Source organism: Pituophis catenifer, unplaced genomic scaffold, assembly GCF_029215685.1.
Source record: "Pituophis catenifer annectens isolate HBS135680 unplaced genomic scaffold, rPitCat1.0.hap2 SCAF_12, whole genome shotgun sequence".
NCBI lineage: Eukaryota > Metazoa > Chordata > Lepidosauria > Squamata > Colubridae > Pituophis > Pituophis catenifer.
In genome coordinates this window covers 24,913,594-24,929,874 of record NW_027256892.1, presented here as the reverse complement: position 1 = coordinate 24,929,874, position 16,281 = coordinate 24,913,594, and the positions used below count along the sequence as shown (strand labels likewise).

General features: G+C 42.6%; 1 protein-coding gene across 1 annotated transcript in view; it reads right to left on the bottom strand.

The window, feature by feature from the left end:
• Positions 1 to 16,281, bottom strand: part of SIK2 (salt inducible kinase 2) — a 65,448-nt gene that overhangs the window by 37,173 nt on the left and 11,994 nt on the right. Inside the window, exons 2-3 of the mRNA XM_070952382.1 lie at positions 13,268 to 13,384; positions 7,879 to 7,942 (exon numbers count right to left, since the gene is read on the bottom strand). Of these exons, the coding sequence (XP_070808483.1) occupies positions 7,879 to 7,942; positions 13,268 to 13,384 (181 nt within the window). The remainder of the gene's footprint in view (positions 1 to 7,878; positions 7,943 to 13,267; positions 13,385 to 16,281) is intronic.

Here is a 16,281-nt window from a genome sequence, read left to right as displayed (position 1 = left end):
CACTTGGTGGGGAAGTGGCCAGGGAGGCACACCTGGCAAGAGAGTCCCGCAGCTTTGCTCAGGGTATTAAACACCTTGTTGGAATGCCAGAAGTCCGGTTGCAACAAGAAAAGTGGATTTATTATAAACCCAACCGAGTGTTGACCGGGGGGGGGGGGAGGAAACGTTTCACCAACACAAGGCAGATCTATGATTTATTTCTGCTGACTTTTATTATCAACAGCGTCCCTATTCCGGGCTCTTATACAATGTCTTTGTACGCATGTGGCTAATCTGCTTTTGAGGCAATGGAAACTCTACTTTAGTGGTAAGGCTTTTGAAGGGGAAAAAAAAGAAAGCAAACTTAGAATGACAGAATAATAAGAGCTGGAGGCCTTCAAATTCAACCTCCTGCTCGGGCAGGAAATCCTAACCCTAGGGGTCTCCAACCTTGGCAACCTTAACCCTGGCGGACTTCAACTCCCAGAATTCCCCAGCCAGCAAAGCTGAGGTTGCCAAGGTTGGAGACCCCAGATCTAAAGAACCAGCAAAGCTGGCTGGGGAATTCTGGGAGTTGAAGTCCACCAGGCTTAAAGTTGCCAAGGTTGGAGACCCCTGCCCTAGACTATTCTGGATAAATGGTTTTCCAATCTCTTCTGAAAAACCTCGACTTCTGGAGTCAATCCGTTCCATTAATTAATTGTTCTAACCGTCTGGAATTTTCTCCTTAGTTCTAAGTTGATTCTCTCTTTAAGGTTGATTCGGCCTTCCATCCTTTCTAAGGTGGGGGGGTTGTTTGTTTGTTTATTTATTTATTTATTTATTTATAGAATCTATCTATCTATCTATCTATCTATCTATCTATCTATCTATCTATCTATCTATCTATCTATCTATCTATCATCTATCTCTCAAGGTTGACTCAGCCTTCCATCCTTTCTAAGGTAGGTAAAATGAGGATCCAGATTGTGGGGACAATAAACTGACTTTGTATAAATATATACAAAAGGATGAAGGCTATTGCTTAACGCATTGTAAGCTGCCCTGAGTCTCCGGAGAAGGGCGGCATATAAATCAAATTAAAAAAAAAAAAAAGATCTTCCACCAGTTAAGTTCTTGTCCGGCCCTCAAGTCTTTGGGAGAACAGAATCCTCCCGCTGAAAGGGACTATTAGATGTCTTCTAATCTAGGCCAACTCCCTGCTTCAAGCAGGAGACCTTATGCCAGTGATGGCTAACCCTTTTGCCATTGTGTGACAGGAGCGGGGTGTGTATGTGTGTGTGTGTGTGTCATGCACGCATGTGTCCACACCCATAATTCTATGCACCCCACCCCCGCGCATGTGACACCACCACCCTCCCCCGCTCCAGGCATGAGATGGCCTGGTAGGCCCATTTTTCTTTCTCACCAGGCTCCGAAGACTTTCTAGGAGTCTGGGGAGGGCTAAAACAGCCTCCCCTCCCCGGAGGCTGGAAACGGCCCATTTGCCAACTTCCTGTGGGACCGGAAGGCCCGTTTTTTGCTGTCCCCAGGCTCCAGAGCCTTTCTAGTTGGCCAACGGGCCCTTTCTGGCCTCTAGAGGGCCTCCGAGGGTGGTGGGGAAGGCTGTTTTCGCCCTCCCCAGACTCCTAGAAAGGCTCTGGAGCCTGGGGACAGCAAAAAACGGGCCTTCCCCACCACCCCTTGAGGCCCACCGGAGGCAGGAAACAGCCTATTTTCCTACTTCTGGTGGGCCCAGAAGGCCCGAAAATCAGCTGGCTGGTACACACATGTGCGCTGGAGCTGAGCTCACGTGCCCACCGATATGGCTACATATGCCACCTGTGCCATGGGTTCACCATCAAATGGCTGTCCAATCTCTTTTGGAAAGCCTCCAGTGATGGAGCGCCCACAACTTCTGGAGGCAAGTTGTTCCACTGATTAATTGTACTAAATGCCAGGAAATTCCTCCTTATTTTTAAGTTGCTCCTCTCCTTGATTAGTTTCCATCCGTTGCTTCTTGTCCTACCCTCAGGTGCTTTGGAAAAATAGGTTGATCCCTTCTTCTTTGTGGCAAAGGCAAGGCACTGGAGCAATTTTGGAGGCATCACCCACAGCTTTTCCCCTCCTCCTTCTCCAGTCTCATTGCCACAAGGCAAATGCATGGAGTTCTAGTTACTCTTCTACCTGTCACCGCAACCTTATTGCCATTCAACTGGGACTTCCTCCAAGCCGATTACCAAGACAGTCCCCGACTTACTTTATTTATTTATTTATTTATTTATTTATTTATTATTTTATTATTCATATTTCTATGCCTTCCACTCTCCAAGGACTCTGGGCGGCTTACACCAAAGACAGTATACTAAATAGCATATTGCCCCCAACAATCTGGGTCCTCATTTTACCCACCTCGGAAGGATGGAAGGCTGAGTCAACCTTGAGCCGGTGAGATTTGATCCACTGATCTGCTGAACTAGCAGTCAGCTGAAGTAGCTGCAGCACTGCACCCTAACCACTGCGCCACCTCGGCTCATGAGGTGAATTACGATCATTCGCTTAACGAATGTTTGAAGTTACCATGTCACTGAAAAAGGTGACTGAAAAAGACAATAATCCACATAGCCTATCGGTGTTTTTAAGGCTCTCCCACTCTCTTCTGCGTTATTCTTTTGTAATATCTATCTATCTATCTATCTATCTATCTATCTATCTATCTATCTATCTATCTATCTATCTATCTACACACACACACACACACATATATAATAATTTATTTGCAAAGAAAGAAAAATGCCCATTTTTCTAAAGCAGCCCTTTTAGAGTTGAAACCATTTCTAAAAGGTCAAAAATAAGGTTACCAGGGATATTTTATGCAAAACCGGTGACATAATATAATTCCGAGCATGGCTCTGCATAATTTTTTAATACCAGGGAAGACTTCCAATTCACATACATTATGTATGTAATTAAAAACATATGCAAATTCTACAGCACATTCCAAAATCGGTTCTTTGGATCGTGGCCCTTGACTTTCAATTGAAGCATTACTTGCATGGAATTCCTGGTGGGCAATTTTTAACCTTCTTTTGAAAGCAGGTGGATTTCACAGTATACAGATTAACAGAGTTGGAAGGGGCCTTGAAGGTCATCTAGTCCAACCCCCTACCCAAGCAAACCCTACATCATTCCTTCCACAACAGCAGCACTAAGAGATATACAGGTAGCCCTCAATTTACAATCATCCGTTTAGTGACCATCCCAAGTTACGACGGCACTGGAAAAAAACCCGATCCTCGCACATATGACCATTGCAGCATCCCGAGGTCACATGATCACCACTTGCGATCTTAATGACCGTGTGCTTCACTTAACCTCTGCAGTGATTCGCTTAACAGCCATGGCAAAAAGGTCGTAAACCCGGGGCACAACTCACTTAATAAGCATCTTGTCCCAGCAGTGGAAATTTGGGTCCCAATTTTGATTGTAAGTGGGCTGATAACACCCCCAACTGAGCCCCAAACATTTTTGTTGCTAAGTGAAAAATTCGTTACGTGAGTTTTGCCCCATTTTACGACTTTTCTTGCCACCGTTGTTAAGTGAATAAGTACAGTTGACAAGTCAGCAACCCGGTTGTTAAGTGAATCTGGCTTCCCCATTCACTTTGCTCGTCAGAAGGTCACAAAAAGGGGATTGCGTGACCCCAGGACACTGCAACCGTCGTAAGTACGAACCATTTATCAAACATCCAAATGTAAATCACATGACCACGGGGATGCTGCGGCGGTCATAAGCGTGAAACATGGTCATAAGTCACTCTCTTCAGCGCCGTTGTAACTTCAACCAGTCACTAAACGAACTGTTGTAATCCAGGACTACCTGTATTCAAGAGAACACACCATCTTTTCCCCATCAAATAGAGTTTTTAAGTCCACAAAATTGATCTGGATATTTATGTTCAAGTACAGATGTCAAATCTGCTTGCTTGTATGCAATGCGCTAGACTTAGTTATGTTCTATGTTATAGCTAAGATGTGGAGACTCTTGAAAGAGTGCAAAGAAGAGCAACAAAGATGATTAGGGGACTGGAGGCTAAAACATATGAAGAACAGTTGCAGGAACTGGGCATGGCTAATTGAAAAGAAGGACTAGGGGAGACATGAGAGCAGTCTTCCAATATCTCAGGGGCTGCCCCAAAGAAGAGGGAGTCAAGCTCTTCTCCAAAGCACCTGAGGGCAGGACAAGAAGCAATGGGTGGAAATTAATCAAGGAGAGAAGCAACCTAGAACTAAGGAGAAATTTCCTGACAGTGAGAACAATCAATCAGTGGAACAACTTGCCTCCAGAAATTGTAAATGCTCCAACACTGGAAATTTTTAAGAAGTTGGATTACCATTTGTCTGAAGTGGTGTAGGGTTTCCTGCCTAAGCAGAGGGTTGGACTAGAAGACCTCCAAGGTCCCTTCCAACTCTGTTATTCTATTCTATTCTATTCTATTCTATTCTATTCTATTCTATTCTATTCTATTCTATTCTATTCTATTCTATTCTATTCTATTCTATTCTATTCTGTATTTCTTTTCTTTTCTATTTTATTCTATTTCTATTCTATATTTTCTATTCTGTATTCCTATTCTGTTCTGTTCTGCTCTGCTCTGTTCTATTCTATTCTGCAGCACATTAAATTCAGAACACATTACTGATCCTTAACCTCAGTAAAACTGCCAACGTTAGAACGGGACATTACAGATCATACCAGAGGAACAAAATCCAGAAAAAGTTCCTGCAGAGAGAGAGAAACGGACCATGAATAAATAATTAAAGAAAAAAACAACACAAAACCCCACTGATTTTGTTCTTGCACGCAAGTTGATGCCTCAGTGAGGAATTTCCTCTTAAAAGAGATTTCTCTCCGAGCTCTGGAAATACTGCACAATCATGCATCCCGCCCCCCAAAAGAACGCTAGGCTTTTTGGGAAACCTGTGAAAGCACCGAGGATCTGCGAAACACAGAAAGACTTTTTAAAAACGGAGAACAATAATATTTATCCGCCAAGGATGATTAAAATGGGTGAAATGATGGGGCCACCGTGCCTTCCAGGAAATCGGGCATCTGCAAAGCAGCACACAGCCTCCGTCGATGAGGAAGTGAAGCACGAACAAAAATAGTCCAAGCTAATATTTCTCAACCATGACCATTTTCAGATATGCAAGGCCAAAGCAAAGCTGGCTGGGGAATTCTGGGAGTTGAAGTCCTCCAGGCTTAAAGTTGCCAAGGTTGGAGATCCCTGGTCTAACCTTTCTCCATTTTATGCTACACAGAAAATGGGCTCAATTGAGCCCGGGAGAATATTCTCCAATCCGCTTAATAATGCCGACATGGCTGATACCTTCAAGAATTCTCATCGGTATTTCTCTTCTTGGAAGGGTTTTGGAGCCGTATAATGTTCGTCCCACCGTTTGAATTTTATCTAAACATTCTGCAGAAGCTGGGCCAAGGGATGGATTAAGCCCAAGGACGTGGAAGATAACTCACCCTACCAGAAGACCAAACTCTTGTGGTTGTCCTTGGTGTGCTCCGAGTTTGGTGGTTATCAGTAGGTTATCAGCCTAGATAACACAATCGCTAGCTCTGATGATATTACCCAGTTTGGTCACGAAACGTCGGTAAGAAAACCGCCGTGCTCGGAAACCAGAATTCAACCTTGAGCAACGAATATGGCGCTCTCTTCTGTTGGGACCAAACTCTTGTCTTCTGCTTGTCTATCGGAGACCCCCGCACAAATTCCCTCTGCCGTTCATCTAACAAACCCTCAAAGCTATTCCGAAATAGAAACCAAGATTGCAGCCTGACTATTAGTCATCGTCTGGATTTTGTGTTCTGAAACATCCCGGCACAAAGTAGTATCCAAGAAATATTGGAGGAAGTCGCCCTTAGCCATATATATAATCTATCATGTGCCACCGTTTGTTTTTTTTTTTGCACAATCCAACCTCAGAACTGGCAATCTTATCCAACCACGACTCAAGATAAAGCTGCCTAATTAGATTAAAGGCAGCCTTTACGTTTCAGCTCTTAAAAGACTTCTCCGGTTGACTTCTTACTCCCGAGGTCCTTTGCATGCCTTATCTGGTTAAACAGGACGTTCTGATTATTTTGATTACACAGTGGAAACCTTCACATGTTCTTTCTCTAATGTGCTATCGTAAGACTGTAATCCATCGGCCAGCAGTGCCCTTCGGCAGGGTTTCTCAACCTTGACGGCTTTAAGATGCGCGGCGGACTTCAACTCCCAGAATTCATAGCTGGCTGGGGAATTGTGGGAGTTGAAGTCCGCGCATCATAAAGCTGTCACGGCCCTTCGGGATTCCGTGCAGAACAAAGGAAGGCAAACTTTCCCCAAAAGAATGACGCGACACAAGTTTGACCACAAAGATTCCAAATAAGGACAAAAATAAAACGATATTCGAAGTACTTTGGTTTCCAAAGATCTCACAGTAGCCATTTGGGGGGGGGGGGGGGGAAGAGAAAGAATAATAGCACCATTGAGTGAGAGATTGCTGAACACGCGTGCAAAAAAAGTTTACCGTGTTTCCCCGAAAATAAGACCCTGGGACCCTGTCTTATATTTTTTTGAACCCTGAAATAAGCGCTTGGCCTTATTTTCAGGGAGGTCTTATTATTTTGGGGCGCATGGAGCGCTTGCCATCTTACCTGATTTCCAGCTCTGTCTCTCTAACCCTAAACAGAGGAAATGGAGGGGACCAGCTGCACGTGCGTTTAAATATTTTCGGGGAGATCTTATTTTCGGGGGGGGGGGGTTATTTTAGCACATGCGCTCAAAAGCCCGATTGGGCTTATTATTGGGATGTCTTATTTTCGGGGAAACAGGGTAGGCTATCTCAAAAGGTCTCAACAAGTCCAGTGAGTTTGTTACAAATGTTAATTGACAAAATAATCTTTCTTACATATAGCCTATAATTACAAAATTATCCCAGTTCCGTACCTTCTCTCTTCCAACTCTAAATCTTACATCAGTTTGGCCACTTCAGACAACTGATGAAATGAACTGTGCCTCACAAAAATTTCTACCTTTTAATAAAAGGCATTCATCCGAAAATGTGCTACCTCTTCCTGATTTGGGTGACACAAACAGGAAGAATCTGGAACGGTCTTTCCAGAACTTGCGAGAGACGGCTCATTTCTCTCTTAAAATGACGACAGCACGATGGGATTGTGCTAGTGAAATTGCATACTACCCCTCCGCAGGTGTATAATTTCAAGCTTCCCTTGCGCATCCTGAATGAAGGAGCGGAATAAACATTTCAAAACCATGCAAGGCTCGACAAAGTTGAATTTAAGATTGCGAGAACATTTGCAGAACGGATTATTGCAGGACATGTGAGTCCCCTGAGAAATTATTCTGGAGTCCCGATCAACGGTTACAAATAATAATAAAAAAATAGTTTTGCTTTAACTGTTGTTACCAGACAGCTAAAGCCAATTGTGTTCACAGTGAAATGTTTGCCATTTGCCCTAAAACAGGGTTGGAATGTAGGAATCTGTGTTGCTATGTTCTCGTTGTCATCATCTTAGCCAACATTGCCAATAATCTAAGAGAAGGGAAATGGAAATTTATGTAGCCTGCACTTCCCCTTTTCAAACAGAGCAAGAGAAAACACTCGCAGGATACAGCGTGCCAATGGAAAGAGGAACCATCTTAATTTTGGGACTGAAGATCCCTCAAGAGGACATACTGGAGTGAATAATCTACCGTCCAAAATCCCCAGTCTTTGTTTCTGGACGACTGAGCAGAGAAAAGCTTCTATTTTTAAGAGCAAAGAGAATTTCCAAATACGTTAACAGTGCGCAACTGTTGGAAGAAACCAACGAGCTATTTTTATAAGTCGGAAAGCTTACCAAATATTTCTCCATTTTTGGCATATTCTGTCACAAGGTACAGCATGCTTTTGGTCTCCATCACCTGTGAATGAAAGAAATAAATATCATTTTAACTGCCAAAAGGGGGGGGGGAGAAAACCCCCCAGGAAATCTTGGAAGCAACTTTTTCAGTATTTTTTCCTGTGGTAAATGAAACATCAGAGGTATCGTTACGCGTATAAAAAAATTCAAAATTACTTCAAGAATTCAAAGGTGAAGGCGGGATGGAGATGAGGCTTCCCTGAATCGGTGATTAAAAGGAATGTCTCGTTACCGGAACACAAACAATTTTAAGATACATGGAGGTTTCTCAGAAGAAACCACAAGACATACCCTGAAATTCGTGGGGTTTGAGCCAACGTGCTGAAGCAATAACTTCCAAATTAGCAGGCGAACAAATAAAATCCATAGTCACGAATTCAGCCTCGCTCCTTGACCCATCTAGCATTTATTGTGGGATGCCAAATATAAGAAAACAATGCCAGATACTTTTAATCTTGAAGGCAGACACAAGATAAATCACTTGGCACTGAAATGTTAAGATGTTTCCCTCCCCGCCCCCCTTGGAAGATTTGTCTCATTAAACAATTCTCCAATGGCTTTTGCACGAAATAGGGAGGCAAATAAGAATTGCAACGGAATTTTTGAAATCTTGCAAGAACAGGATATTCCAATACTCTCATTCTTGCTGGTCAACTGTATTCTTCTCCAGGGATGTTATAATTTGGGGTGAAGGGAAGACAGCATTTGGGGTATTTTAGACGATCCAACTAGATCAGTAACAATTTCTGCCTCCCAAGTGTTTAAATACAAAAATGAGGGAATTGGATGGAATCCACAAACGTTTGTGCCAGAATACATTTGTTTGCTTTCATGCTATCACAAGACACTTCCAAGAACTTCAAATATCGCCCCGCGCCCCTCCCAAATCGAACACAGATTGCAAACCCTCGTGTTCCGGAAAGAGAAAGCTGCTGGTGTTAGTGAATAATAATCTCACTTAGAACGTTAAAACAGCCAGGCAGCTTGCTAGAACAAAGGAGAGACCGAAAAGGTTTTTTAATAAATGCAGAAAGTTGGGAGGATTTTTCTCGGGCCTTGAGAAAGTTTGACGTCATGCCCGAAGTAATCTCTTGATCAAAGGTAGGCATCGGCGTTCTTGTTCACCGAAGCAACAAGCTGTGGCCATGGGAGGAAACTCTACAGCTAGAAGATGTGCAAGGATGGTGAGCGAGGGCTGTAGCTAGTCAGGCCAGGAAATCAGCAAACTCTCCAACGTAATTTCTCTGGTTGAGATACAGGATGCCAGCTCTTCACCATAGCTGGTTAGAAGAGAACGGGTCTGTCTGTCTCTTTGTCTAGGTATCCAGGGGTGAAATCCAGCAGGTTCTGGAGAACCGGTAGCAGAAATTTTGAGCAGTTCAGAGAACTGGCAAATACCACCTCTGGCTGGCCCCAAAGTAGGGTCGGAATGGAGATTTTGCAATATCCTTCCCCCAGGAGTGGGGAGGGAATTTTGTGGGGATTTTTGCAGTATCCTTCCTCTGCCACTTCCACCAAGCCACACCATGTCCACCAACCACCAGAACCGGTAGTAAAAAAAAAATGAATTTCACCACTGTATGTATCTATGTAACTACCTCTCTCTCTCTCTCTCTCTCTCTCTCTCTCTCCCTCCATATCTATCTATCTATCTATCTATCTATCTATCTATCTATCTATCTATCTATCTATCTCTATCTATCTATCATCTATCTATCTATCTATCTATCTATCTATCTATCTATCTATCTATCTATCATCTATCTATCTATCTATCTATCTATCTATCTATCTATCATCTATCTATCTATCTATCTATCTATCTATCTATCTATCTATCTATCCATCTATCTATCTATCTAGTAATTCTGGGCAGTTTACAAACACCACTATAAAATAATATAAAAACCTGACTAACAGCACAGTTAAAAAGAGAATAAAAAAAAAAAGATTAAAATTAACAAATTAAAATGTCAGAAAAAAACCGGAGTTAAGAAATCAACAAGGCTGAAAAGATTTGCATGAAACACCATGCAGCCCGTAAGCTGGAAGGCCTGTGCTGAATGTACTAATTGGTAAAATCATTGGAAGGATTTGGCTCATTGGAAGTCAAAGAAAGTCTCAACTGCCCCATAGCAAAAGCAAAGGCTTTTTAAAGATGACTAAAAGAATACTGTTGACAGCTGGCTGCTTTTTCCAGAAGATCTGAGCATGAAATAGTATTATGTGGGTTGTTTTTTTTTTATGATCTGGATCATTCTCTCATTTCTAAATTCCAGTTCAAATAAGTAAACTGTTCGTTTTATAATATCGCCATTAACCGCTTGATTTACAGCGTGCTATCAATATTGAGACATGATTTAATAAAAGCCCAAGCCAAACCTCGTTAAACCAAATGTTTCTTCTTGACATGGCGGGGAAGTCTCTTCATCTTGAGCTTCAACATTTAATACGAGTAATTTGTTAATGACATTGGGTAAACTAATAAAGATAATTCTAAGCAAGGCCTTTACGACGAGATTTACAATGATCTGAATCCGGTGGCATCTGGTGGCTCACAGCGCTGCTTCTGAACAACTCCGTTCATTTGACTGATTCATGCCTGGGATTTGCTCCCGAATTGCTGCCTTCCTTGTCAGCACTTAAAACTTCTATTCTTGAATTTTGGCTCACTCCATGGTGAAGTCTCAACTACTTCCTACTTTGGTTCTACAACTGGCTGTCATCATTTCTAACATCTGGTTTTGTCTCATGAGAAAGACTTGCGCTCAAAATCAAACCATCCTTCTTTATCAGACAGATCAACGGGAGTATCAAAACAAGTGGGCTAAAAAAATATGAAGAACGATTGCAGGAACTGAGCATGGATAGTTTAATGAAAATAAGGACTAGCATGATAGCAGTCTTCCAATATCTCAGGGGTTGCCACAAAGAAGAGGGTGTCAAGCTCTTCTCCAAAGCACCTGAAGGCAGGAAAAGAAGCAATGGGTGGAAACTAATCAAGGACAGAAGCAACTTAGAACTAAGGAGGAATTTCCTGACAGTCAGAACAATTAATCAGTGGAACAACTTGCCTCCAGAAGTTGCGAATGCTCCAACACTGGAAGTTTTTAAGAAGATTTTGGATAACCATTTGTCTGAGGTGGTGTAGAGTTTCCTGCCTAAGCAGGGGGTTGGACTAGAAGACCTCCAAGGTCCCTTCCAATTCTGTAATTCTAAAAGTAGTGCTTAACTGTTAAAGGAGCATAATGTAGCTTTCCATAACAATGTTACGTAAATTCCTGTTTAATATTTTGTGTATGTACACGACTTGCATAAGAGAAAAGATAATCAACGCTAATGGAGATACGGTGCCCTAAACAAGTCCTCAAGGACATTTCTAAGTTATTATTTGCTTGATTGATGCCAAGATGAAATTATTTTTGGTAGGACAGCATGGAGGAATATAACGAGGAAGGCCATATTAAAGACAAATATTACGCGATCTATTTAAACTTTCAAACTTATTTAAGAACTAAACTTGTCTGAAGGAATTAGATCAGTCTTCAGAGCTTTGGCCAGTTAACAACTCACCAATAAATTGGGAGAATCGATAAACAGGTTCCACATTAATTCATATTTGTGGAATAGATGTGGTTTAGCATAAAGTATAAGCAGTCCAAATATTTAATGCGGAGAAACAACAGTCACTGCTCAGAAACCTAAGGAAATTCTTACCTTCCCACTCTTCAGATCAAAGCTGGCAATTATGGGCCTTTTTATGTATGACCTGTGGACTTCAACTCCCAGAATTCCCGAGCCGGCCGTGCATGGCTAGCTCAGGAATTCTGGGAGTTGAAGTCCACAGCTTTTAAAAGGGGCCACAGATGCCCATCCCTGCTTTAGACCGAGAGCAAAAGTCACGTACTGCAACGATGAAAATGGAAGCTGGCAAATTACAGATCCCGCCGTTCACTGTTCCACGTTAGGAAATTGTGGTGTACTTGAACACGCTGTGGCAAAGCTATTCAGGTCACACTGCAGATTACATAAACAGGATCCTGTTAGAGACCAAGTCCCACTGATCCATCTGACCTTATGTTTAGCGAGAACCAATCGCCTCGAGTGACTCACCGCACTCCTAAAAGACTCTAAGCCAGGATTCTCTCCCAAAGTGGCTTGTTAGTAAGAAAGCCGGCTGATGAAGGTTGGCTTCCTGCTCCTACTTGACTGTTTCTTCAAGCAGAGGCAGCTAAACTATCCAGCAACCAGGATGGAAAAGTTCAGCATTATGCCTGAGCCGTGGCCTGTTTAAACACTTCTAAACCATGTCAAACCACGGTTCCTTGAAGACCAACAAGCCAGGAATCAAGCCATTCAGATATATGATGGTTTACCCTGCAAGTCTTTGGTTAGCGTAGCCGTCCCTGCAGATAGAAGGGACCATGTAGGCACAATTGTGCAACAACACGTGTTACACATACAGATAATCCTCGACTTACGACCACAACTGAGCCCAAAGTTTCTGTCACTAAGCGAGACAGTTAAGTGAAATTTTGGCCCATCTTACAACCTTAATTCTTTAAGTGAATCGCTGCAAATTCTTAAGTTAATAACACGGTTGTTAAGGGAATTTGGCTCCCCCACTGACTTGTTAAGTGAGTTTTCCCCCATCTTACGACTTTTCTCGCCACGTTTGTTAAGTGAATCAACGCAGTTCTTAAATGAGTAACCCGGTTGTTAAGTGAATCTGGCTTCCCCATTGACTCTGCTCGTCAGAAGGTCGCAAAAGGGGATTCCATGACCCCGGGACACGGCAATCGTCACAAATACGGACCAGTTGCCGAGTGTCTGAATTTTGATCATACGACCATGTCACTTTTTCCAGTGCCGTTGTAACTTTGGACGGTCACTAAATGGGCGCCCGTAAGTCCACCTGTACTTGCTAACAATCATTAAGTCAAGATTCTGGCATTTTGCTGTTGCTGCTGCTACCGATTTTCCAAACTGAACAAAATCCCGGCAGGCTAGCCTAAATCAGTTAACAAAACCTGTTCCTTTCAACAATGCCTGAGTCAACAATTTTGAGGCTGGTGAATTCATGAATTATTCAAAGCCGTACAGTTGTTTAACGTCCAAAAAAGGGACGAAGGGAAAAACTTGATCTGAAGTATCAAGATTGTTTCTGGATTTGTACACGGGGATGAATTAAATCACTGCTCAATAATTCCACCAACGGCAACCAAACCCTGGATGAATTCAGGAGCGGACCGGTTAAAAAAGGTTTGATTTCCCCGTCACTTTTGAACTTTCAGATTCGACAGGCGAGATTTAGGGATTAACGTACCTGATAAAGCTTGATAATGTGTGGATGGTCCAGCATTTTCATGATCTGTACCTCCCGGTAAATTTTTTCCAGGTTGACAGAATCGAGCTGAGATTTGTCGATGATTTTTATTGCCACCTAGAAACACACAAAAAACAAGAGAGGATCGTAACCCTGCCTTCACAAACGACGTCACCGGAGTGCAAAGAAATGGCTATCCGCCAGTTTTGACTTAACGCTAAAACATTGCATGAAGAAAAATCAAGGATTTTGGAGGGGGTTGTGGTGGACTGAGTGGGAGCAAATATTATATTGTATAAAACCCAATGTTCTGCTTGAGTTGATAGAAGCTGGTTCCTGAAAGAATGGGATCCACACTCACTGGCCAACACATTTCTCCCTAGCAACCTGTTTCAAAGACTTCTCAAAATAGATTTTGAGAATATATGGGGAAAGTGAGGAGACTTCCATTCCCATGACACTGGTTTCCCCTGATTTATCTCATTTTACTCTTCCGGTTATCCCGCTGTGGGAGAATGAGTGGCAGAAGCTAGGGGCAGAATGAAGAGAGGGACCAGCCTAGAGTCTCTACATAGTCACAAGCAAGATCGGTCCAACCTTCCTTGAGTGCCGTCGGCCCTTATGTAACTCTTAGCAAGCGTGGTGGCGCGGTGGTTAGAGTGCAGTACTGCAGGCTACTTCTGCTGACTGCCAGCTGCCTGCAATTTGACAGTTCAAATCTCACCAGGCTCAAGGTTGACTCAGCCTTTCGTCCTTCCAAGGTCAGTAAAACGAGGACTCCGATTGTTGGGGGCAATTTGCTGATTCTATAAAGCGCTTAGAGAGGGCTGTAAAGCACCGTGGTATATATCTAAGTGCCCTTCCTTCCTTCCTTCCTTCCTTCCTTCCTTCCTTCCTTCCTTCCTTCCTTCCTTCCTGTTAGAATGCAGTATTGCAGGCTAATTCAGCTCACTGCCAGGTGTTCAATCCTGACCGGCTCAAAGTTGATTCAGCCTTCCATCCTTCCAAGGTCAGTAAAATGAGGACCCAGATTGTTGGGGGCAAGAGGCTGTAAACTGCTTGGAGAGGGCTGTAAAACTGTGAAGCGGTATATAAGTCTAAGTGCTATTGCCATTTTCCTTCCTTCCTTCCTTCCTTCCTTCCTTCCTTCCTTCCTTCCTTCCTTCCTTCCTCCCTCCCTCCCTCCCTCCCTGTGGTTAGAATGCAGTATTACAGGCTAACTCTGCCGACTGCCAGCAGTTCGATCCTGACCGGCTCAAGGTTGACTCAGCCTTTCATCCTTCCGAGGTGGGTAAAATGAGGACCCAGATTATTGGGGGCAATAAGCTGATTCTGTAAACCGCTTAGAGAGGGCTGCAAAGCACTGTGAAGCGCTATATTAGTCTAAGGGCTATTGCTATTAGTCGAGAAGATTGGTGTGCACAGCCTACAGCAATAAATCAGTTTAACTGACCTAATCTGGAGTATCAACTCTTATTCTGTGTGTGCTAAAATGGAACAGAAGGCTTTCAAGTGAGGCTTAAGTATTGACCCTTATCATGGCAGCCATGGATCACAAAGGAGAACAAACTCTCTGAGGTTTTATCGTGGAAACGAAGGAAAAGTAAGCAAAGGGCTGTGGCCGAGAAAGAAAACAAATAAATAAATCAGACATTGCTTCACACCAAATGTGCCTCAAAGGTTGCTCCTATTAAAAGTGCATGACTAATACGTTGTGCATTAGTCACACGTTTAACTCACATTCTCTGTGCTTGCAGGAGGAATCCCCCCACCTACTAATCCTCAGAGACAGGGGGGAGAGAGGTTATTTAACGTAAAACTGCCCTTTAAGAAAGTTCCATTAGAAAGCAAAATCAATGGGGGTGATTTATTGCATGTTTTCCTATTTAACTATGATTAATGTTTCGGAGGCTTAAAAACCCACACAGGTAGTCCTAGACTAACAATTGAGCCCAACATTTATGTTGCTAAGTGAGACATTTGTTAAGCGAATTTTGCCCCATCTTACGACTTTTCCCGCCACGTTGGTTAAGTGAATCAATGCAGTTCTTAAACTGAGTAACCCGGTTGTTAAGTGAATCTGGCTTCCTCACAGCCTCTGCTTGTCAGGAGGTCGCAAAAAGGGATCATGTTACCCCGGGACACTGCAACCGTCATAAATGCAAGTCAATTGTCAAGCATCTTAATGTAAATCACGTGAAAAAATAGTCCTTCCTTCCTTCCGGTTTGAATACTTTTTTTAATTTTTAATTTTTTAGTTTTTATTAATTTTTATCCCAGAGCTGTAATTGCACTCAACAATGAACTAAAGGGCCACCATCAGTGAGCTGTTGGACAGCATTACTGGGTCTGTTGTGTGGATGTTTGCGTGATTTAGGGGTGGGGAATTTGTGGTGGGTGGGTGGGGGGTGTTTGGGAATTGTTATGTGTGTTGGGCCTGGTCTTTGGATGTTAAGTGAATTTCCTTGTATATACTGTGTATATACGTACAACGACAATAAAGTTGTTATTATTATTATTATAATGCCACTGTAACTTTGAATGGTCACTAAGCAAAATGTTGTAAGTGGAGGACTCCTATATATTATTGTACAACAGCTTAGGGAAAGCTAAGCCACTTAGCTTAACACGATTCAAACTATCTACAAATCTATGTATTTTAAAAAAAAAAGAGTCAAAGAGACATATCCATTTAGAAATTAAAATACGTCCACGTTAAACATTAAAAATTAAAATTTAGGAGTGACCGACTGAAAAATCACAGTGCATTGTCAGTGAAAAATCAGGCAAGAGCAGAGTGACCTCCAAAAAAACATAATATCAATTGTTTTTTTTCTCTCTCTCTCTCTTTCATACAGACGTTGGCAGACAGGTTTGGCTCATAATTACACAATGGGGTTTATTTGGTTTTCCCCCTTATCAATCTTCTGAGCTTTTATTAAGTTGCTTTTTATCCAGGAAGCGTTATTGCAAACTGTTACTGTGCCCCCATTTTTCTTTTTATTTTGTATGCT